Here is a 24,876-nt window from a genome sequence, read left to right as displayed (position 1 = left end):
TTAGAGTAGGAGATGAGGATTCCTTTCTTGTTTTTTGAACTTACTAGCACAGAAATCACCTGGAAGCTCACTCCCACTTTTTGGATTTAATTTCAATTTTTCTCTTCTGGGGAAGAAGAGAAAATTTGAATACTTTTAGGGAGAAAAAAAGACTTATTACTTACTTGTATTTCCTAGTCAGAAGGAGAGCGGAACATGGCTTTTTTTTGTTTCTGAGCAGATGCTTTTGTTGGAAGACCTCTCATCCTTGAAGACCTCTCATCCTCAGCTATCAAATCTTTCATAGGAATAGAATTAAAGCAGCACAGGAATTTTCGAAGTTAGTGTTAGTGTCTCTCTATCTCTCTGTGTGTCTTCCCCTACTCCCCTTTTGCCCTGTGTTTCAAGCTGGTTTTGGAGCATTGCTGTGGAAATGGAATTTTGGGGTTGATTCTCCTCTTGCTTGCTGTTGTGTGAGGCCAGTGAATTTGCCTGAGGTTTAGCACAGCCGCACCACACAAGAAACGATGCTCACGTTGTGTTGGAGACACTTGGGGGCTTGTTTTGACTTTAACCTTCCACATGGTCTGTGGGTGCAAGTACCAGCCTAGTTATGCAACTCCTGTCTCCATTCCTCCAGACTTGTCCCCCCTGTCCCCCGTCATCCCCCCCTTGTTAGAAATAATGTATTTTTGCTCTCACTCTGTTACCTTCCACCCGCTTTGGAATCCCTAAGTACTATAAATCAGACTCTGTTTTACAGATCGAGCTTTGCTTTCCCCTATAGGATTAAGTATTTTACGAAGGAAGCAAAACTCAAATCCAGTTAATGATTGGACTGAAGCACACTGAGCTGATGCCATGAAGCTTCTTCTTCTCCATCTGATCATGATTATCTTCAAGGGAAAGAAAGTTTTTAAATATTGGAAAATGTGCTGTGTCAGACTGGTGCAACTGCACATTGTTTAGTGTTCAGGGACACATTCTGCCTTCATGAAGTCCCATCTATTTCAGATTATTTTGCAGCTGGGTTTACAACAGACTTAGGCAACTTGTTCAAGATCTGAAAAACCAGAATTATTCCTCCACCCTTTCATCACTTGAAAGCTTTTAGTGTTTTGTTTTTAATTTTCCTTCTTTCTTGTGGGCGTAGACTTTGCGTAACTCTTTCAGATTATGTTTTAGAATGAGGCATGGTCATGAAAAGGAACAAAAAATTATGCAAACATGCATTTTCAGTGTCACAAATTAGAATTGATTCTGAGTAGTTTGTAAATCTGCTGCCTGCCCTTGCTATTGGTGGGTTTCACAATCTGCATTGGGAATGAACTGAAGTGTGATTACAGCCTGTGGATTAGCAGAGGTTAGTGGGGGCCAGTAGTCCACCCAGGGCAGGCCTGCCAAGAGTTGCCACTGCTCTTTTCTACCTGCTTAATCCAATCCTATCAGCAGTTAAAATTACACTAGTTGTCTTCCCACAATCATATTGTAACGTAAGTTTTTGCTTCAGTAGCCATGGAAGTAGCTGTGCAAAACGAGTCTTCATGCTGTGTTTTGCTCCAGCTGGGTTGGTATCATCAACTGCTACCTGCGATCAAGGTGGCACGACAGTCTCCGTTACAGCAGCTTGCTTTAAATTGTTTGTTCTTTTAGTTTGCCAGATGTTGGCTGCAGAGACTGGAATTCTCTAGGAAGGATGTCTGAACCTAGATAGAGTCAGGCTTATTTCTAGGGGGGAAATTACACTATAGAGTTTCAACTAAATTAGATCAGGAGAAAATGCATTGTTTAGTCCACGCTTGGAAAAAAAAAAGACACGAGAAAATTCTTGATATTGTTTTGATGAGAGGGTCTCAGACACTGGGCAGAGGGTATGCGCGGTACTTAGCAAACTGCAGCAGAAACCATATACTTCTCTTCTCACGCCACCACCATTCGCTGGTGAGGACGGCTGGCCTCCCCCCTGACCCCCAGGCTCTTCACCTCCTATCCCCTGCCTCTGACTCCCACCCTCTCACACTGCCTCACCCACTGCTTTAGCCCTCCTCCCTGACCCTGCCGCCCCGGTTGTCTCAGTTGGAAAGAAAGTCTCAGCACAATCAGTTTGCGCCCTCATTACATTCTTTCAATGCCTTTTGGATATAAATAGGGGCTGGTGGTGGGAGAATGTCAAGTTGTGTCCTGCAGAAGATGTGTTCTCACGTATAGATATTACTGGTCTTTTATTGGAATCTAACGTTGCAAAGGTGACCAGTTCTACACTCGAGGAACCTTTATTGAATAGCCTTGCTAATATGAGCCAGCCAGTCTCCTAAGGTGTCCAGTCTGAGAAGAACTGGTTACCCTTAAAGCTGATCCCATTTGCTTCACGTTGCAAAACCCAGGGAGCCCTCATTGCCTGCAAGTGTCATTAAGCTTCTTGATGAAGCTGGGCCTTTGACACCACACAGCGCAGTGAAATGAAAACTGGTCTTGTTATTAATTTAATATTTCTCTATTACACGTCATTACATAACTGATCTTTCACCCAGTGGCCACTGACGCAAAGCTGCTTGCAAACCATATTGCTGAGAGAAGGGCAGAGAGAGTTGAAAAGCTCAGAGGCAACTTTGCGTTTCTCCAGAGTGCAGATGCAATCTCCAGTGGACCAATTTACGCTCCAAACTTCCATCCCCTCGAGTGCCGGCAAAACAAGGCTTTGGCAAAGGTTTTTCAAGAGAACAGTAGAAGGCCCCTTGCAGGCACTGAGCTGAAAATCAGTTTAGCGCTTGGCTCCTGGTGCAAAAGCACGGATGGGAGGGAAGACCATATCCGAGGCACGGCGAGCCAGGTCGCCAAAGGCAGGGAGGACCAAGGGGAGAGCGGCGGGGCCGCGCGGGCAGGGCTGGCGCGGCGGGGAGAGGGCAGATGCGGGTGGGCAAGGGGAGCAGCCAGGCCCGGGGGCTCAAGAGCCGAGGGGTCTGCGCACACTGATGCGCGCTGCCTGAGATCCTGCCTCGGCCGTGCCGGGCCGGACGGGGCCGTGCCGGGTCGCGGCGCCCCGCGGGAGCCGTTCGGGCTCCGCTCGGTGACACCCCCCCGCCCCCCTGCAACGGCCCCCGCTCCGCCCCGCCCCGCCCCCGCGGCGCGCGCCCAATGGGGTGCGCGGGCTCATTTGCATATTTGCATATTGTCGGGGACATAAGGGCCCGGGGAGGGAGCGGCGGTGGCAGGGGGGTTGGCTGGCCTGCCGCTGCTGGGGGGACTCCCGGGGCGGTTCACTGCCATCGCGTTAGTTGTGCGCTGCAGTTGTATTTTTAAAAAAGAAAAACCCAAACGAAAACCTCAAATTTAAAAAAAAAAAAAAAAAAAAAGCAAACCAAAAACTTTTGCACCGAAACTTTTCTGCCGCGCAGGGAGCGAAGAGGCGAGATGGGGAGGAAGGCGATGCTGGCTGCCCTCTGCCTCTGCCTGCGCTGGGTGGCGGCTCTCGGCGCGGACCCGGCCGCCGCCGGCGGTAAGTGGCGGCCCGGGGAGGGGGCGGTGCGGGGGGGCGGGTGGCCTGGCCCCGCTGCCGGGCATGCCTGCTGCATCTGGGGGGGAGGTGTGCCCGGGGGAAATGCCGCCGGCATGGCGGGAAACGGGGAGTTTGCAGTTTAGCGTTGCGAGGCTTTCCCGCGGCGCTGGGGTTGCTGCGGGACCTGGGTGGCCTGGGAAGGCGCTGGAGAGCGATGGTGGGGAGACCTGCATCCTCTTAGGACAGATCCGGAGCCGGTTCCCTGCCTGGAGCGCAGGCACAACCTGCCGGGCTGATGGCACGGGCTGTGGCGGTTTGGGATGTCTTTTTTCCCCTAGGAGCAAGGTGGCTTCCAAGAGTCCCTTGCTGGAGGTGGATTGGGACAGCGGTAGCACCACGGTAGGGTCGGTCCCTCGGCTCCCTGCGGGGCCAGGGTCTTCCGTTCTGCACAGGACTCGCCCATCTCATGGGAGCCCCGCGTCCCAACTTCCTACGGTTCTTGGTCCAAGTTGTCTCAAGGCAAGGCTGAGTTTCATCAGTGTCTTGATAATGTGTTTGGAATGTAGTTAATGCCTTTATTGCAGCAGATTCCGTTAGGGAAAAAGTGAACAGAGGGGCATACTCTCTCAGTGTCTGCATATACATATATGAATGCACTTACACTACACCTATTGTGCCTGCATTTGTGCATAGGCACCCTGCAGGCTAGAGAAAGTGGAACATGTGTGAATGTTGACTACTAGATGTTCACTAGCACTGTCTCGGTTAATCACAACATGATTGCAGCTTTAATGAGCCAGGAGACTAGTTTTAGGAGAACTGCTACTCCTCAAACTTCTGTTAGCTGCGCCCTGTCACAGTCTTACTTTCTTACACTAATCTCCCACACATAATGTCTATCTTTAAAAGTCCACAGCCTTAGAAGAAAATGTGGCTGTAGCTGTTAGAGCTGCTGTGTGATACTAAAATGGAATATGGAAACTGCTGCTTTTTTCACTGCAGATGCCTTTGTTATTTAAGAGGATGGGGTGCTAGGGCACAGGCAAAGGAATGTATTCTTGCTTTGAATTCAATCTTGTGCCACCAGAGGCAATCAAAAGCAGTTTTCATCACAGTATCCAAGTGTCAGATGTTAAAATAACTATCTTGCCAGAGCAAGCCTTCATCCCTGTAGGAACTGATTTGCCACAGGCTTCCTAATGATTACATTATTTTTCCTTAGGAACAGGTTATATGAAAACAGGTTGTGTGACAATCCTAAAGCTATCCAAGCCTTCGGTCTTCCACACCACAGTAAAAAGATATTCTGAAACCATGGAAAACATATGATCCATCCCTCCAGGAATTCAGAGTATTTAATAAACAACACAAAAAAAGATATTCTAGGTGAAGATAACATTGGTGTTCCAGGAAAAGATAAAAACATTACTAGAAATACATTTTGGTCTCTCTTTTTACCAGTGTAAATCCAGCGTCAGGAGTTACAGCAGACTTAGGCTGCTTTGTGATGTGAGCTGCTGGCTTTTGCTATGTCTGTGTTTGGGATAGACCTACGGGGGCAGCTGTGGCATGGCCTTTCTAGAAACAATGCATTTCTGAGAAGGCACAGAGGTGAGGCTGTCAGGCATCAAAAGTGTGCTGGAGAATAGCATGAGCGCTAGCACTCCTAAAAGTTTTCTGGAATCTCTTCTGTGCAGGAAGTACTTGCATGATGTGGCTTTCTCATGCATCCTTTCCTCCATATTACTGCAAAGCCTGACAGTGATTGCATTTTATTGTCTTGCGCTAATTCCAGATATCCCAGAGGGACTGATGGATGGCAAGAGCTCTGCAGGATTGAGTTACAAGCCTCCCAGCTGTGGCTGAGTAAGGATCTGTTTGACAGGGAGTGCCTCGGAGAAGGGCGAGTGTGAGAACAGCCGTTTGCCCTTGCTTGCCAGCTGCAGGGCTTGAGCCGGGACGTCCCTGCTCAGCATCTGAGCTTGGGCCCAGTGGCTTTTCAGAGGTGTTGCTCTTTCTTGTGACTCTGCCTGGGAAGTGAAGGAGAACGTATTCTCAGGGCTCTGCCTCTAAGGAAGACGTAAAAAACCTTGAAGTTGTAATTTCTTTGCAGCAACGTTAAACAATAACCTGACTCGTGGGATAGGTCTCATGGGATTGCAACACACAGTAGTCCGCTTCCAGTTTATAGTGTAGATCAAAGTAACCAATAACAATTTCTATGGTAAAGCCCCTTTATTACAGCTGACCACAAGTTTGCTTCAGAACTCATTTAGGAGTTCAGTATGACTGATTGATGGGTGATGCTAATGCTGGTTATCAGCTGAGGGAAGAGTTATTCCAGTTAACTCCGGCTGGTTATGTAAATGTTTGATGTTAGATGCAGATGACGTTTGCTGCTCTGTGTGTGTGTGTGTGCGTGCATGTCTGTGTGGGCTTGAGTTTGCACAGCCTAGCAGTGTAATTTCTAATGATCTTTGCACCTAGCTAATAGTATTTCCACTTCTGTGTACATAACACTAGGAAATCGTTGTTTATCAAAGATTCCCTTTTTAAAAACCGTGATTCTGGCAAAGGCATTGTTATCATATTTGGCATCCTGTGTCTGATGTGGACAGTTTAACTTTTGATTAATATTCCAGATGCTGTTACTTCCTCAAAACCCACATTCTCCACCCATTGACCAGTGATAAACAGTTTTCTTCATCAAAATCAGTTGCCAGGTTGCCTTGGGCTTCCAGTGAAGGAAACTTGAAGCTGAATTCTTCACTAGTGTATGAACTTGTATTTGTACTGTGTCAGAATGCATAAAGTCAGTGTGACGCTTTCAAAATTGACAAGAGTCCTTAGCTGAATGGAGTTTCACAAATGCCAAGTGCAAATTGTCACGAGGTCTAAACAGGAAAATGAAACTACTGACCTTTCCCCGTTTCTAAGCTTTTTTTGAACTTTCTTCTGAGTTCTATGATATCCTGTATACCTTGATGTACAGGACAGTTTTTTTTAAATATGAAAACTGAAAATATGTAAATGGAGGTGTAAGAAAAGCATCATAAAGTTTGCCGAGAATGATAAAACAGAGTTTGGCAATGCAGCCTGTAGGCTGTTTGGAAAACCATTTTGGGGTCTGAAATTGGTGGCTTAATTCTTATTTCTGCTCCCTTTTCCAGTTCCCTAAATAATCCCTTTGCAGGTCACCTTGTTAACTGTAAGCACATAGCAGTGGCCAGAAAACCTTATTTTGTAACAGGGGCTTGTATTCACAGCTGTGCACCTGGAAGCTTTTGCAATGCAGAGCACATGCCTTTATACCTCTGCTGAACTAAGCCTGGGAAAGTGTGAATTTTTTTTTGGGGGGGTGAAGCATGGATTTGTTTTGTCCCTACATTTTTACCTCCAGGCCTGCTTCTCTTCAAGGCCTTGTTTAGAAATGGGCTTGCAGTCTTGTCACTAAAAGCTACTCCAGTGTCTCAGTATGGATGCATGCACATAAATTTCTTTATATCTGATTTCTATGTCTACATTATGTAAAACCTGATGCAAATTCAGGTAAATTTCTATCCACCTTTCAGAAACAAGATGAAGACTCCTCATTTCTGGATTCTCCCTGATTTAATTAATTTGGGTTACAACTTATCATTAACTAACCTGTGGTCAGTATGTATGTACAGTCTGCATTTGTCTCTGCGTTTCTTCGGCTTTGTGTAAGGCTGTAAGAATGAGATCCAACCGTTTGACTAGCCCAGTTTGGACATGATTCAAGGAGACTTCTCACTTTAAATCTATGAGGAAAAGATCTGCGACAAAAGTCTTATGTATGACAAAGTTTGGTTTTGAATAACTTTTTTAAATGGACCAAAATACTTCAAGGTACAAAAGTAGAAGTGGGGAGTGCTAGTTTTCTCAAGTGATACGCTTTGTAGCTTCTCTGCTGCAGTTTTAAATCATGGTACGTATAGATGTCAGTATGTGTGGTGAGTGTGTACATATATTGTGCACCCCTGTACTGTATTTGTAAAATTTAATCTGCAGGAGGTGGGAGGTGAGGTGATACTGCAGCATGTGTGCAGTACAACACGAGATACAGACAAGCTATCTTAAGCTCTGAGCCCTGCAGAATTTGCAAAGCTGAATTCTGAGGATAGCTTCTTACTGAGCACATCGTTAAGAATTCTGTAACAAACACCACCACACACGCGTCCCTCATCGAGAGGGTATCTTTCTGCTGGAACTGAGCATATGTGCGCATTAGACAATGTGTCACTTCTTGTGAGCATAAAAGATGCTAACAATAATTTCTTCTCACTTTTAATTCCTCATGCAACGTAGCTAAATGATCAGCGTAGCCTTCTGCCGTTTCCCTAACTCATGGGCTGGGTTTTTTTTGCAGCTGCTGCTTTCCTGGTGGTAACTGCATCTCAGTGCTCCTCCTATGTCCTTAAGTTCCACCCAAAGATTTTTAGGCTGAAACACATGAATATTTGTGAAGCTCTTTGCACATCTTCAGTGGCTGGTGCCACTGTACAGCAGTTTAAGTGCACCTTTAAGTATGGTGCGCTTAGAGTTGTAAATTTACTTTGTTACAAACTTATTTCCAGAAGAGCTGCGGTCTGAACTTGCATGGAAACTCTAGCATGTGTTTCTAATTGAAAACACACTACAAAGCAGGATATCAATTTAATTTAGATTTTGGATGATTATCAGATAGATTTAATTCAAAAGGGAAATGATATCTAAGTATGAAAGGAAGCACTATTAACTAGTGAGCAGGTGGCTATTCTTGTTCGCCTTCCTGTGCTGGGCAGGAATATACATAACTGGAAGTCCTTGCATTGTGTGCCTTGCAGTCGAAAGCTCTCCTTGGTCTTTTCAAGGTTTTACGGATTCACTGCTGAGTGAAAAGTTACAGTTGATATTTAACCAATCAGCCTTCGGGACCTTCCTTTTTCTGGCTAAAAGATAAATAGCGTAAGTCTAAAGATTTGTTTCAGAAAGGGGTTTTGTACTCTATTGGTGAGAAAACGAAGTTTTGAATGTGCAAAAATGTAAGAAAGGGGTGACTTCTGAGAAAGATCAGCATTTGGTTAGTTTGGTAAATTTTGCTTTACGTAGGTAAAGTCTTATATTCACTATTATGTGAATACTCCTACTGGTTTGGAGAAAGGTGTTTTTCATAAACTTTATCCCTTCTTTAGGGGGAAAGAGGCAGGAAGGGGGGCCTCAGTGTAATTATCCTGGATTAGCTAGCCAGCCTAATGCAGTCAAGGTCAAAACCTAAAGCTGAGCACTGCCTCTGTTCACTGAACAGTTCTTGTTACTTTTCTGAATGTGCTTTGCTTTGAGCAGGTCAGAAGTCCTGAAAAACTCAAGCAATGTTAGGCCATTGATTGAGGATGATGGCAGTCTCTCTGAGGCTTGCACACGAGCATTTGTTACCAGCCTGTATGCTGATTGTACACCTCGCGCAAGAGGTTAGACCCTCATTTCTGTGGCCCTCTAAGCACAGCAGGAACCTCACAGACTTTCTACAGCTACTGAGGACCGAGTTGAGGTCGGACATAAGTCAGTGCCCTGCTGAGTATGGTAGCTTGAATGAGAAGACTAGAAAAACTTAAGTTCTAGAAAAAAACCCAAACCAGTTCATTATTCACCGCCTCTAAGTGATGCAGCACAACTTTATGGAGAAATACCAATCTACCAGTTATCATAGAAAACCTCTTCTGCAATGGGAAAAAGAAGGGCAGTGGAAATCTGTTTTGCTTGTCTGGCATGAGGTCCTCACCATGTCCCTTTGCATTCCCTACGTGGCTTGGAGCCACTCATTAATGTGTGTTTAGGAGTTTGTGAAAGCGTGGCGGTCATGATGCCAGAAAACACAACACTGAGCAGACAGAGTTGGCCTGAGTTCAGCTCTACTTGGAAAACAGGCAGTCAATATTTGCTGAACGCAAGTTGCCAAAGTAGGGCCCAGTTTTCAAAAAGCATTGGAGTTTAAGCCCACAATTAATTACAGGGGCTGCTGGATGTAGAGGTACTTAAGTGTTGAATCAGACATAAAAGGACGAGGCATTTAAGTTTCTTCCCAAAGGAAGTAGGTAGCATGAAGCCTAAAGTCTCTTCTGTGCCTGGGCAGGAACAAAAGGGAAACAGGTTTTGAAGCTGGAGGGAGTTCTCTAAGAAGTGGCCTTTTCATGTCATCACATGCTTTGTTACCACCAGTACATGATCTTCACCTTCCCCCCAACCCAGGATTCAAAATAGGTTCAGGCAGAGGAAGATTCTTTTTCTGCAGTGTTGCCTATCAGATGGTCTGAAAAAATACTGCCTTCAAACTACAGGCTTCTGCTTTGCTAGTTCAGTCTTCTTAATGGGTGTCTGATCTTTTCACCTGCTGTTTTTCTCTGTTGGTAAAAAAGTTAAAGCTAGCATTTTGTAAAACAGTGGTGACTTTGCAGCTCTTATTTTTAATGCATTGCAGCTACTGGGTGGTGTAAAGAGCCTTGTTAGGCAGTGATTATTGATGAAGTGATGTGGAAGGTGCACCACCAAAATATGTAATAGTATGGTAGGAACTTGCTGCTTTCCTGCATGTACTATGACTGTCCTGTGCAGTCTTCTGCACTGCTGTGGTAATTAACGTGTTTCCTGCTCAATAATGTAATGGGGAAAATGCTGACTTCTAAAAGGAATTCATACCTCTCTGACAGCTAACCAGGTTCTTGCTGTTGTAGCAGGACTTTAGAGGGAGAACAATCTTCACGCATTTTACATGTCCGTTGTGGCGTGAAAGGAGCACCATAGGAAATGAAAAACGCTTGTCTGGTTTCTCGACTGTTCCTGATATCTCTCCAACATTGTACCTGTGACTTCTGAACTGTTTGTCCTAATACTCCTAAAACACTGTTGTATGTTTCCTGTGCTCTTGCATATCAGAAGCTGAGACCAATTTCGAGGGAATTGAGAGCAAGTTTTCCTTAAGGACGCCTGCAGAGCCTGATGAAGATGTCTGCTACCTGGTTCCTGGGCAGGTGGACAGCCTGGCACGATGCAACTTCAACCATACCAGTAAAACCTTTGTGGTGATCCATGGGTGGACGGTAAGAAGAAAAGGGAGAAATCTCCCTTTTAACCATACTCCTGATAAACCGTGCTAGATGCATCAGCTGAGGTGTCTATATACCACACAGATAATATTAACATATCTCCTTTTTCAATTAAAAAAAAAAAAAAACAACCACCAGGTGACAGGAATGTATGAAAGTTGGGTCCCGAAGCTGGTGGATGCTCTGTACAAGAGGGAACCTGATTCAAACGTCGTTGTGGTGGACTGGCTAGTTCGAGCTCAGCAGCACTACCCAGTGTCCGCTGCATATACTAAGCTGGTGGGAAAGGATGTTGCGATGTTTATTGACTGGATGGAGGTAAGATGTAGCCATATGCCTCACGCTGTACATAGTGTCCTGAGGGACAAAAAAGCAATGATGCAGCTGTGTTAATCTTCTCCTGTTGTGTAGATGGAGTTAAGCTGTTGCAGACAGTACTTCTGTTGATAAAATTGCAGCTTTAATGTAATGGTTATCTCCTACACAAGGAGGCCTTTTATAATGCATTCCATAAACTTCACCTTGTGGTCTGTGGAGCCCTGTGAGTCCACAGTATTTCCGAAGGCTCTGTGAGAGTTAGCTATGAAAGATGGGTTCACATATATTATACAGCAGCCAGCCCCTGGGAAACAGAAGTCTGCCCTGCCTTTGTGAAATACTTGGGAGATCCAGAAACTGTTGTGGAGCGGGTGGCTGAAAACCTTTGATAATACACAGGCCTGTGTTCTGTCCTTCATTCTGCATCCCTGTCTGCTTAGATTTTTGCCTTGAGCTAGTTAACTCAAGTGACCTAGTATGGCACAAAATTATGTTAATTGTATTTAGTATTTCTTCTATTATTCATGGCTCAAAGAGAAATCCCAGTGTTTACAAAACATCTTCCTTTATGTCTTCTGGTGTTTTCCCATTTGAGGTCAAACTTTAAACAAATTCTTCTCTTTTGCAGGAGAAATTCAATTATCCTCTCAACAATGTCCACTTGCTGGGGTACAGTCTAGGTGCTCATGCTGCTGGGATTGCTGGCAGTCTGACCAAGAAGAAGGTGAACAGAATTACTGGTAAGAAAACTGTTGCTGTAGAGTGGAGAGTCTTGTCTCTTCCATGCTGAAGTATTTTATGTTCCTCTGGAAAATCACCAGAACAATTGTTGCTTGTTGGCAGTACTTGGGTTATGTGTTCATGCTTTATTGAATCAGCAGGGCTGATAGTTCTGTAGTAGAACTGGAAAAGGTTCAGAAAACAACAAAGGTGGTGGGTGAGAAGCCTTAATATTCTGCACAAGAAATGAGCGAGTAGGCAGAGGATTCATTGGCCATGAAGAAAGACTAGTTGGAGGGGATGTAATCGAGCCTGGCCAAACCTGTGGCTTGGAGAAGGTCACAATATCTCTTGCAGCATCAGAACTTCAGCTGGTTGTCTTCATGCAGGCAGTCATCCCTGGCAGCTGGTGGGAGCCATTTAAAAAGAACAGGAGGTGGATCCTCCTGCAGTGGGTGTAAGTACCTGCAGACATCCTTGCCATGGGATGCTGCAAACGCAAGAATTTTATATGGCCCCAAGGGGAGACTGAACAGAGCTAATCGGAAGAGATCCACTGTGGGTTAATAAAAAAATAAATCCTAACAGGCTTAAGTAATATTCTAGGCTTAAAATAATAGTGGGATGGTTTTGGGAAGGAGAGGGAAGTATACATATGCTTGCCCTGTTCCTATGCATGCTTAGATATCTTAGTGTGCTAGAGAAGGCAGAGTGCCTGGCTGCTCTAGGGCTGGTGTATAGCCCAGCACCTGGAGAGCTGAGCCCCTAGCACTGATCTCAGTGACAAAAGAAATGCCAACATCAGCAAACGAGGCTAAGAAAAGCACTCATCTGTGGTGTCTTTGCTGCTGAGAGAGCTTGGGAGCAGCATTCAAATGGGAGCCTAGCTCCCTTCCTCCTGGCACCCTTTGCCCTTTCACCTGAGCCTGGCTGTGATCCCAGATCCACAGGCATGCTGGGGGGTGGGATAGGTGGCAGTTGCATCAGGAAAGGCTGGCTCCTGAGAGAGTGCAGATTAAAATGAGGAGGCCAAAGCGCTAGTCACTCTACCCTTCCTTTCTCTCAGCTGCAGCTTTGTTGCTTTCACCAAGGCTGCCAAATCACTCAAATACCAGTAGCTCTCTGTTATGCCCCCCACAGTTGCCCTTGGTGCCCAGGATGGGAAAGCAGCATCACCTTTGAGCGCAGGGAAAGATGGGTTGTGGTCACTGAAGTCCTCACAGCAGAGGAGGAGGCAGGTCAGACCGGGAGAGGCTGACCAGGGGTGGGCAACCCAGGTGCCTGTCCCCATTTGAGGGCTGCAGAGAAGACATGTCCCTTCAGCTCTGCCTTCAGCCATCTCTCAAGTAGTTGTCTGGATTCAAGACGGAGAACTTGTTCACTGGCAGAATAGTTCTGGGTGTTTTTGATGTCAGTGTTGCCGCAGCTTGACAGTTTACCATAATAATCCCCTTCCCCTTAGGCATGTAAACAGTGCAGCTCTCTTTATGTTTCCCACTTGTTCCCCTGGCAGGGAGTTAGCAGCAAGACATTTTCCACACTTCAGATAGAAATTTTACAATTTTTGACAGGAGAAGAAGGCATTGAGAAAATATTTACTAGCTGGTTTCTTCCATCCACTGGAAATGCTACAGCTGTGAGGAAGTTACCTGGGCTTCTTTACACATGTTTACATAAACCTTGTTTTTTTTTAAATGGTGACAGCATTTCAAGGTAGTGTATTTAATTCTCCTGAATACATGAATGCTACTTAAATGATCCCACCATAATGTCTGCAGTGACACCGACACCATATGCAATACTCCAGCCCAATGTGGTAGCTGAGTTTGGCATTTACTGTCGGTGTCTTTGGCAGACATCTTTTCTTTTGTGTTTTGCCCCATAAAGGGCTGGATCCAGCTGGTCCTACCTTTGAGTATGCCGATGCTCTCACCCGCCTCTCCCCGGATGATGCTGACTTTGTCGATGTCCTACACACCTACACTCGAGGCTCTCCAGACCGCAGCATTGGGATCCAGAAGCCTGTTGGACACATTGATATTTATCCTAATGGTGGAGGTTTCCAGCCAGGTTGCAATTTGGGAGAAGCACTCCGTCTGATTGCTGAAAAAGGCTTTGCAGGTGAGGCTGCTCTGAAACAAACAGTATAACATCTGAAGGGAGATCTTCAGTAGGCTACAAGCTTCCTGCAAGCAAAGATCTCTTTGAGACACAGGCACTTGTTCTTTTAAGTGCTTTTAAAAGTCACCCTATAAAGCCCAGCTCTGGCATAGTGGATTGTGCCTGTTGACAGCATTGCTTAGTAGGGGTTTATCATTATATGTATGTGTGTATACATAGTACATGTCTTCATTCTTTCAAGATGTGGATCAGCTGGTGAAATGCTCCCATGAACGATCCATCCACCTCTTCATTGACTCACTCCTCTACGAAGAAAAGCCCAGCATGGCCTACCGCTGCAACACGAAGGAGGCCTTTGAGAAGGGTCTCTGCCTGAGCTGCCGTAAGAACCGCTGCAACAATTTGGGTTACAAGGTCAACAGAGTGAGAACGAAGAGGAACACCAAAATGTACTTGAAGACCCGTGCTCAGATGCCCTACAAAGGTAGGTCCTGCTTGCTTACTGGTGAGCAAGACCAGTACTTTTGCTCAGCTGTGTGTCAGGGTGGGTGCGTGCTGCAGATGATGATATTGCTGCTTTGGTGCCTGCAGTGAGCAGGGTTGAAGCTTGCCTGCAGTTTGCAGTTAAATACAAGCTAAAGTGCAGTCTCATAAAAGCGGTGTCATCTTAATCAGGGCGTGGAGGTGGGGGTTAGAATACAAAAAGGAAGGTATTTTGTAACATGCTTCTAAGTAGCAAAATTTAAGATTATTTACTCTGTGGCCTGGTCACTTGGAACAACTGCATCTTCCAAATTTTTTTAGTATTTTTCATCCAAATGAATTTTTCCTACTGCTGGGAAAATAATCAGCAGAGCTCAGCCTGCTGCACAACTTCTGTAAAGATGTGCAAGCATCAGACTTGTGGCTTTCGTAGTGCATTTGCCAGAGGAGCACCATCCCTCATTAAAATATCACAGCACTTCTTGATTCTCATTGCCACAGGTCTGAGAAGGACGCTGCCAGAAAGAACTGGAAGGCTTTCAGCTGGGGAAATATCTTCCGAGTTGGATTTTACTACTACTCTCTTTTTTCCTTTCTCTAGTTTTGACTCTACCACATGGTATGCTCATTGTGTGATGGACCAGCAACCAGAGGGCACATTCCTGCAGTGTTAGAACAGCTGCAAGAGTAGTGTTTTGTTGGCATTTGTTGCTCGATCAGCAGTGTCAGTGGGCTGAATTTTTTTTCCCAAGGCTCCTGTGTGAGGAGGACTCAGCTCACTTGTTTCAAGTCAAGGATAGCAAAGTTTGAAGGCGATACTGCAGACTCAGGGGTTATTAAATGCAGAGCCAACTTAAGTGGAGAGTTTAGTTTCAAGAGCTGCAAAGGTGTTTTTTAATCATGATTCCTTTGCATCCTAATCTTTACCTGCTCACAAAAATGGTTCCCTGGATACCTGCAGGCAACTAAACTCCTCAATTTACTGATGTTGGCATAGTCCAGCCTAAGATTTGCATGGTGGGTTTTGTGTGGTTTTGTCACCAGTAATATCTTTGGAGGTTGAGTTTTTTCCTAACGGCCTTTTTCTTTTGTGTTTTTTCCAGTCTTTCATTACCAGGTCAAGATCCATTTCTTTGGAAAGACTAATACGACCAAGACAAACCAGCCATTCCTGATCTCTCTCTATGGCACTCTAGATCAGAGCGAGAACATTGCTTTCACACTGTGAGTAGTTACAGAAACAACTGCAATGTGCTGTTGAGTCTACCTAAATCTGTTAAAGTCCCCACTGAAAAACTTATTCTAGCTTCAGCTACAGAAATCTTACAGGGTCCCAGAACCTGCTCTTGTCCTTGATCAAAGGGACACATCTGCTGCTAAAGCTAATGATCTAAGCTCTATAGGAGCTGACCTTGATAAGACCTTCTCCCTAAAAGGAGAAGTTAATTGTCTGATGGGTCTGAAAGCCCCAGTGCAGAAGCTAAGGGAGACCTGAGATTTGCTTCCACAGCTCTACAAATAAGGAGAAGTCTGTGCTTAAATTTCTGCATGTAGGGCTGGAAAGCACCAAAGTCTGTTTTCTACTCTGAGGAACCTAAACTGTTCCTGGCTGGTGTTTGTCTGACTTCTGAGAGCCACCAGCACTGGAGAAGACACCCCTTGTATGGTAGTCTGTCCCAGGATTTTACCAGCCTTGCTTCAGAAAGCTTTCCTTGTGCTTCTACAAAAGCTTATGGTGTTTTTTTCCTTATTCCATCCCCCAGAACTATGGAGGAGGTTGCCTCCTTCTTCTCTGAAGTACACAAAGGGAAACAGAACCAGGACTTTAATTTTCTTTATCTGTCCAACAATTGCCACTTTTTTATTTCTTTTTCCTTATTCCCTTCTCCACAGGCCCGAAGTCTCCTCAAACAAGACCTACTCCTTCCTGATTTACACAGAAGTGGACATTGGTGACCTGCTTATGCTGAAGCTGCAGTGGGAGAAAGACACCTTCTTCAGCTGGTCAGACTGGTGGACTCCTTTTACATTTGACATCCAGAGGGTCAGAGTGAAGTCAGGAGAAACTCAGAAAAAGTAACTTGTTTTGATTGTTACAAGCTACATTAGTTTTAATTGACAGTGTTTCCTGATTCCTGGTATCTCTCAGGGTGGGACAAAACATGGAAAGCAGTTACAAATGGGTGCAGCACCGATAATCAGGGCTTCAGTGGCACTAAACCGGCATTTGTTGGTCATGTCAGCCAAGTTTGCGTCCACGGGGATCTGCAATCTGTAGTTTTACTCCCACATAATACATTTGCATACTGCTGTCTCATGTGCCTCAGGTTAGTTGTAATATGCAGGAGAGGATCTCCATCCGTTTGTATTTGCAGTTCCTCTCCTCCTTTCTCATGCTGGATATTCACATAGGTTTTCTCGCGAAGAGCATGCTTAGATTTTTGTACAAACCCTTCCAAAAGTGTGTTTGCACAAGAAATCATTGCTTTGTTAAACTGGATTTTCAAAGGAATTGAATACCTGAATGGTGGGTGAAGACTGAAACACATGACTGTTGCAGGACACTGCTAATGCATGAATGTTAAAACAGCAAAGTCTGAACGGAACTGCTTTGACTTGAATCTCTTGAAGTATTCATATTCACTAGACATGAGATCTGTTAGCACAAAATGGACCCAGAACAGAGTATGCATGTCTTATGTACAGTAGTGTGAATAATATGTTCCTCCTTTGAATAAACAAGGCAGTCCCTTGATCAAAGAACAGCTATCAGAGCTGAACAAATATAGGGGTGGGGAAAGTACTGATAAATAGAAAAGCAACTGCTCAGGTTTGCTGGAATTGGCAACCTACTTTGCAAACATTTGAGGGAGTAAGGCTTTCTTCCATGATCATTCACCTGACAAAGCCACACAAGGACTGCTGTAAATAAATAGCCAAGAGACTTTGAGGTAGAGACTCTGCTCTCTTAGCCACAAGAAGATTTTATGCAAAGGACCAGTGAAAGTTATGGCTACAGTTTTAGGTTCGTGCATAATGCATTTACCAGTTTTTCTTTTGTCACAGAATTATCTTTAAAAAAAAATTTTCTTATAGGCATGTAAAGTATTAGTGCCCCACATGACAAAGTGTAAAGACAGCTTCCAAGCGCCAGTCCTGTTCCTACAGTTAAAAAGGGATGTGTGTCTCAGTCATGTGATTGTCCAATATTTATTCCACAGGGTGGTGTTCTGTTCTCGAGATGGCACCTCACATCTCAATAAGGGAGAAGAGGCAGCAATATTCGTGAAATGCTTGGATCAGCCTGTCAACAGGAAGAGAGGAGGGTATGAGCAATCGCTTGGTTTTGGTTTGGGGGAAGCTTGAGTGGTAGCAGGAGGATCTAATAAAACCTCCCGATTAGTTGACTTGTGCACTAGTCTTCTCAAGGCTTCATAAGCATAACTCAGAGAGGAGGCATCATAACCTCAGGATTGCTTATGGCAGCTTTGGCAGCTTAAAACCCCCTAATTTCATTCTCTGCTAACCACCTCTTTGTGTGGTTGTTAGCATATCTGAAAAGGAAGTACAAGTCACTGCCTCTCACATGCATATGGTGGCCACATATAAATGACTCTTAGGGTTTACAGACAAGGCACAAACACAAAGAGGAAATCATGCCTCTATCTAAAGATGCCCTACGTTTACCCTTAATTGAAGAATGTCCAAACATCTACACTGAGTCAGTCTAGAGCCCTCCTTCCTCATTTGGCCAGCAGCAGATTCGCAGGCTGGTACAGAAGCTGAGCAGGCATACGCACGTGCTTTCCTTGGCACATTGCTTTCTGCTGGCAACCATCAGGTGAGTGACTTCCTGAGATTTGCATCTCTGAGTTGGATTGGAGACTGAGTCTTTGTTTAATAGCCCTTGGTGCACGTTAATTTTTTTTGATCAATAATTTTTGCTGACCCAGAGTAAACTTTCAAATGGAGGGCCAGCTGTATTTGGACTTTATCCACCAAAGTTTGAGCTGGAGAAGTGTTTATATTTATTTTAGTGCAATTGCTGTGTGTGAAAGGTCTCATGGGGACACTCCTAGACTGAGATCTAGTTCTGCATAAAAAGGCATGTGTGCTGACCTTCACTCCAGGGCAATGACCTGGGGAGGCCTTTAGATCTCTGTGTGTGTATCTGACATGTGTAAAATCAAGCAGCAGCCAGGAAAAGCCCATAAAAGCACATAATTTATTTTCCTGTTAAGTGGTACTTTTTAAATCTTAAGTCTGAAAAATAAGACAAAAAGGAACAGGTATTTTACATCTTCTTCTTTACCTTATCTGTCTCTTTTTTTTTTTTTTTTTCTCCCCAGTGCCAAGAAAGCCTTTAAAGAAAATTCTGCTCGTGAATCTGCTTAAGTGACAAGAATGAAGTTTTTCCACTCTGGGGAGGAGGAGAGTCTGTTCATCCCTGTGGACTGGATGTTCAGAACCAAATATATAGAAATATTTATCCGCTGCTGGCTTTTTGCCTGCTATTCCTAGCTATCTTAGGAGACTTCTTGTAAGGAAATCTCAGCATACAAAGTTACTAACCATAAAGATACATTATCCAAATAGTTAAAAACAAAAAGAAACCCGCAAAACAACTTGCCAAAGGCTTGAGTGTTGGGAAGGAATAGGTAATTTTGCTTAATCATGGTGCCTTGTGATAAGGCTTCTTGACATCAGATCCTCTATAGCAGTTTTCTAGTATTTATTGAAAAGAAGCAAAACCCTGTCCCTGGCTTTTCTTTCTCTTCAAGAGTCTTCTGAAATGGGACAGGGTTTTTTTTCTGGCTTGGCTAACTGAATTTTCAGACAGTTCAGTGGCTAGAGTTCACTGTCTTCAGATGCGTGTTTAGCAAATGAATAGGTTTCTCATGTAAAAAAACCACCTTTGCTGTGTGTCAGGGATGACTTAATATGGGGATGAATTTTCTAGTTTGTGGTTATGAATGTGTTCTACTGGGGGTAGATGCCAGTGCCACTTAGGAATAGGTATGATCTGTTAAGCTATATACTTCTATGCAACTTACCCTGGAATACCCCAGCAATTGTAGGAGAAGAGAGCAATACCAGTGTCCTATGCAGACATTCAACTTTTCATCTGTGCTTTCATTCCTTGAAAATGAAACCATCTAGCCTCCAACACTGTGTAAATAAGGATCTGCAAAGGAATTGAGCTACCAGAAACTGCAGGAAACGGATTTATTTTTTTTTCCTCTTTTTTCCCACCACTTGCTTGCATCCCATATGCTAAAACTGTGACAGTTTCTCTGCTCTTTGACACCAAATGTCGGTCATGCAGCTGAGTGGCTGCTGCATGCAGCCTTCAGTGCAAGTGAATCCACTTGGCAGGCCACAAGTATGTCCATGTTTCCCTATACTGGAATTGTGGCTGTCGGTGACCCACATTGGTTTGTTGCTTGGCTGTGAAACAGTGATAGATCCTAGAGTTGGTCTTCTGGTTTTCTGACTTGAGGTGGAATTCAGCAAGGAGCAGGAGCTGTGACAGTTAAAAGGAGCCTGATTGTGTGATACACAAGAATGAGTGCTCTGAAAAACACTTGAATTAGACATGCTGCAAGTTGTCAAAAATAGATATATTGAAAGCATTCTGCTTCCCCTTTTTAAAGTAACGTGTAATTTTTCTAGTGCTCTGAAAAGTTCAGTAGCCCTCTTTTAACTTTCTAGAAGATAAACAAAATACTGGGGAGGCAGAAGGTCTTGAAGGCAGACACCTGAAGAAGTGTAATGTGAACTATTGATGCTGTTTTTTGTAGTCTTTTCCTTCATATGCAAGACAGTGTGGAGGTGGTGATTTCTCCAACATCATCCCATCTTGAAAGCAAAACCAACATGTATGCATTTATATGCACAGTTTGTTTTTTTTTTTTTCCAGCCGTGGCTGCTAGTATATCTGGGGATAAAAGTCTTAAACAGTGCAATATGTTGGAATTTTAATAACTCCTAAATTGGTCACATTTGATTTCCTAACTCTTAAACTACAGAAGAGATGTGATGAGTCGCTGAGGGTGGGGCTGAGTATTGAGCCACTGCATTTGAGACCTCTAAAAATAAATATAATGATTTATTCCCTATAGACTTCACATTTTCTTGCAGTCTTCTCTTAAGTGTTAAGTTCTTTAAGGAAATAAAAGTGTCTAAACAGGTGTGCTCTTAATACAGGATCAGATACAAACACATATAGAACTTGGAGTGAGGGTTCTTGTACGTGAGGACACATGATTTAGCTTTGGATGTTATTTATTAGCTGTAAATAAGATATTTATGTGTGTAAAGGTAGTTTGTATATATTGCTACAGTTGCTGACAGTCTCTACATTAATACAGTTGTGTGGTATTAATCCTGTATATAGCTTTCAGAGATATTTTTATCAACAAACCACTTACACTGCATTATTTCCTATGTGGTTAATACTTTTTTTTTTTTAAAGAAAAGTGCCTCAGTTCTGTACAGAATGGAAACCTATGGTTTTAATAAAATCTCAAACTGATGCCAAACTCACTAGTTTCTTTTTGATGAGAGAATCTGCTGTATATCTTTTATGTGAAGGCCATGGCCTTTTACTTGGATTATGGGGTGAAAAGATGGGGTAAGACTTTTTTTTTTTTAAAGCAATGTGTAATTTATTTATTTTTCCATTTCCTTTTGGGAAATGCAAAAATCATGTATCAAGACATCAAGGAATCACTATGTGCCAGCAAGTATCCCTATTACAAGAGAAGTGTCTGGTCACCTGCAGTTGGTGGTTTTCAAGTTTCATGCCCTTTTCAGAACAGCTCTTACTTTGAAAGGCTCACTTCCTCTTTTTTTTGGCAAATTCCAGAACTATGCCTCTACTCACTGTACCAAAATAGAGATGTTCTGACCCTGAGGGTACAGGAAGCAAGCAGTGATCCCTTACCACCACTGCCGCTTAAGGGAGAAACAGTGAAAAAAAATCTCTTTGACTCACATGTGAGAGCAACTGAGCTCAAGACAGGTTGTGACCGTTAACAGTTTGCTCTGTGTGACACATAGCAAGGGTCTGCCAAGGCCCTTGGAAGGGGAGTGCTGCAATTAAAGACAATTGTAGTGACATGCACGTAGGGGACCATATTAGGAGTATTTAGAGCAGCTCTGAGTTGGCCTGGGGGACTCTGCTTCCAACACTGTTACTTGGTCAAAGAGACTGCTGTTTGAGAGGAGGCCTCACTTGTGAAAGCAGCGGATGGGGGTAAAGGCAGAGGATGAATGGAGAGCGATGAAAGAGGGAATGGGAGGAACTGGAGGGGGATGGAAAGAGGGGTAGGGAGCACCCCTGAGGGAATGAATGGGAGAGGGAAGATGGGGGAGGAACCCAATCTGCAGAGGGGGAATGCAGATGTTCAAAGGACACTGGCACTTTCCCTGTGTCAGTGGCTGGGTTGGGGGACTGGGAAGGACTCCTACAGTTGTACAAGACAAGGTCTGTGACCACATCTCCTAAAAACACCATGATATTACTCCTTTTTTAAAGCCACAGCAGCCTCACTACACTAAACACGTTATTAGGTAAAGCAGATAAATAGTTTCTGGTGCAGAGAGAAGAACACAGGTCTCGCCTTTGGAGCCATGCCTCGGCCCATTACTCTTGCATCTTGCTCTGCAATGCCCAGCCACATCAGGAAAGGTGATGGTCCCTGCTCACCCTGCTAACGGTCTCTGGAGAGGGCCATGGAGGGCATAGTATGTTCCATGGCTAAGCAATAGCTTGAGCTGGCAGAAAGTCGTTTGTGGCTAGAAAGAAAGAGTGAAGAAAAGGATTTCAGACAATGTACTGGCAAGACAAGGGAGTCCTGACTCAAGTACTTAGTGCCTGGGTTTTATTTCTATGTATTTCATTCTGAGAAATTTTTGGAACCAGCAATGAATGTGCTGTCTGTAGGTGTCTCTTCAATTAGCAGTTTGGTAGTTAGCTGATTTGACTCTCCTGCTGAGGCACCGTATTATTCATAGGTGCCTGAAATGTGGCACCTGGTTTCACGTCAGGGGGCACATGCTTTAAACATTAGATCACAGCAGGCAAGAATAATAGCTTATCATCTGAAGTCCAAGATTAGTTCCTCTCTAAAAGCTGAGAAAGCACTCAATTGATTCAGCAGTGAGAAAACTATTCACTCTTTCTGTGTCTGTAAAGTGGGTGGTTGATTTCCACAAGCCTTGAAATCATGAAGGGCCATATAAATCCCACATCTTTGTATACCAATGCTTTTTTTTCCTTCACAAACTGTGATGACTAGCTATGGAAAATGCTTTTCTCCCTTCAGATGTAGTTGTGTGTTGGCTCTTTAATGTGTACTGTGAACAAAATGTCAGAAGCTTGCTGCTTTGGATGAGCAAGACATTGCAAATGTGTTCTTTCTAGAGCTGGTCAAAACCAGATATTGAAAACAGATTTTCAATAAAAGAGAAAAATTAGAGCAACTGTAGTATTTTCCTTTTTGTTTACAGCTGTCAATGCAGGGCTGTCCATATTCCGACTCTGTCAAACCAAACATAGCAGTATTAGAATTTTCAGGTCCAAGGGGATCAATCCAACTGCGACCAAGTCATCATTGAGGAAACAAATTTCTAGCTTCTCTTGCTGCCTCTTTCTAGAAAAATCTTCTAGTCAAATGTCTTTTGTAGCAGGTCTGGGAAGTCACCGGTTTACACATAAACAAATAAAGGGATTAGCATTCTCCAGTGACTGAAGGAGCACAAGGAAATGAGAAGAGGAAGGGAAGGGAACCATTTGGCAGAACATCCCATGTAGAGCTTGTCTCAACAATGCCTTTATATCCGTGTGTGGTGCTATCTCGGCTCAGCAATGCTCAGGATGCTTCCCTAAATCATTTCAAGTTAACTCAGCCAGAACAATGCATCCACATCAGAAAAGCAGATGCGAAATAGGGCCCACTTTGGGTGTAGCAGGTGTTAGCATGTGGGTGCAGTGTATGTCCAATGATGTAATCTCCCAACCATTCATGTCAGATAAACACTGTGTTCTTCATTGTAGGCCCTTCCTGTGGGAAGTAACCTGATATTGTTAGTCTCGCTTCTCACCAATGACTCTGGAGAGTCTCTGTTACTGTTCGTCACCCCACCATGTCGAACCACTCGGTGAGCAGTGAGACAGCCTGGCTGGCCATGTATCTGTCCTCAAAAGCGCCAGGAAGTGAGGACACGTCTCGTGTTGCTCCACCTACCAAAAGTTTTTTTACCTATAATTAGCTGTAAACCTGGAATTTTCTAGAGTAGTGAAACAGGGACACTCCCAAAGAGAGAGAACTGCCAGTGCCAGCTTCACTTCTTCGTATGCACAGGCACTCCACGGAAATTAGGAGCAGTGGGAACCGATTCCCAAGCTAGAACAGGTTGAAAAGATGCTAAGAATAGCCACACTTTTTCAAAAGAAGGATTAAAGAAAAAGACTTCAAAAGGTTCCCTTGCCAGGTCCTCAGGCTTTGGTGAGGCCCTTGCTTCTTTCCTGTGGCATTCTGCATTCAGGAGCTTCTGGGGTTTCCTCCCGCAGCCTGGGAGCTTGCTGCTGTGCAAGGCTCCCTTGACCCTTGGGATTAAAAACCTCGCCCATGGCTGATTCTGGATCTGAGGAGAGGACTACCAGGCTTGTACTCCTGGTGAATTGGAGCCCTCACAGTGTGAGGCTTAATCCAAACCTCAATGAGGCTGGGAAAAGTCTTTTTTGTTGTCAGTATGTGCTCTTCAGTGCTTTCCTCCTCCTCCATCCACCTAGGATGATACCCCAGTTTTAAATGAAAGCACAGCTCAGGCTTTCCTGCCTTTGCTCCTTTTATGCATCAATACCAAACTGAGTGCATACAATGTGAGGTCACGATCTGCTCAGGCACTAGGTTAAATATCAGCTCTGGCTGACTTCTCACAAATATTCCCAGCATGTCTTGGCAAGTACAGACTTGCTTATCTATAGCATGCCAGAACAAACAGCGTAATTGCAGTGATGTAAATAGCACCCCATTAAAATTAAAAAGAAAAAAAAGGAGAGAGAGAGAAAAACATGGTACATAATACCTCATTTAACACGTAGGGGCTCCTGTAGGAGAGTGTGAGACTAAGACAATCCCAAGCAAACCCCACTGTTTGCCTTGGCCTTCTTGCTGGCAGACCAGACTTTCCGATGGGTAATGGGAGCCATCTCAGGGATGCTTTCATGTAACTCCAACTCACTGCTCTGTGTGGCATGCTACCACCATGTCTCAGGTGGTGTGCCCCTTCCAGAGCCTTGCTGTGTCTTACTCTGAAGCCAGGCATGGTCACACCAATTCTTAAATTCCTCACTGCTGCCAAGCTGCAAAATGGGAAATAGTGTAGCTAGAGCAGGTGGTTTCTTGATCTGTAGCAGGGAAGTTCAACAGCCAGGAGGCTTGACAGAAGCCACAGCATGGCCACAAGCACAGCAAGATTGCTACCCTGGACTTCAGGAGAGCAGACTTTGGCCTCTTCAGGAACCTGCTTGATAGAGTACCGTAGGATAAAGCCCTAGAAGGAAGGGGGGCCCAGGAAAGCTGGTTAATATTCAAGGATCACCTCCTCCAAGCTCAGGAGCAATGCATCCTGACAAAGAGGAACTCA

General features: G+C 44.3%; 1 protein-coding gene across 1 annotated transcript; it reads left to right on the top strand.

The window, feature by feature from the left end:
• The first annotated feature begins 3,172 nt into the window (after positions 1-3,172).
• LPL (lipoprotein lipase) lies at positions 3,173-20,755 on the top strand. Its single transcript, XM_074569422.1, has 10 exons — positions 3,173-3,475; positions 10,409-10,572; positions 10,717-10,896; positions 11,525-11,636; positions 13,504-13,737; positions 13,979-14,221; positions 15,324-15,444; positions 16,114-16,296; positions 17,442-17,546; positions 18,570-20,755. Exons 1-10 carry the CDS (start codon positions 3,391-3,393, stop codon positions 18,613-18,615), a joined length of 1,473 nt encoding a protein of 490 aa, XP_074425523.1. The 5' UTR covers positions 3,173-3,390; the 3' UTR covers positions 18,616-20,755.
• The last annotated feature ends 4,121 nt before the right edge of the window (positions 20,756-24,876 follow it).

The sequence above is a fragment of the Larus michahellis genome, chromosome Z (assembly GCF_964199755.1).
Source record: "Larus michahellis chromosome Z, bLarMic1.1, whole genome shotgun sequence".
NCBI lineage: Eukaryota > Metazoa > Chordata > Aves > Charadriiformes > Laridae > Larus > Larus michahellis.
The sequence above is the reverse complement of the archived record's forward strand: the minus strand, read 5'-3'. Positions and strand labels throughout refer to the sequence as shown.

Coding starts and splice junctions, on each gene's coding strand:
- LPL (XM_074569422.1), top strand. CDS start 3,391: ATGGGGAGGAAGGCGATGCTGGCTGCCCTCTGCCTCTGCCTGCGCTGG. Junction 16,297..17,441: donor TCAGGAGAAACTCAGAAAAA/GTAACTTGTTTT, acceptor TTTATTCCACAG/GGTGGTGTTCTGTTCTCGAG. Junction 17,547..18,569: donor GTCAACAGGAAGAGAGGAGG/GTATGAGCAATC, acceptor TTTTCTCCCCAG/TGCCAAGAAAGCCTTTAAAG.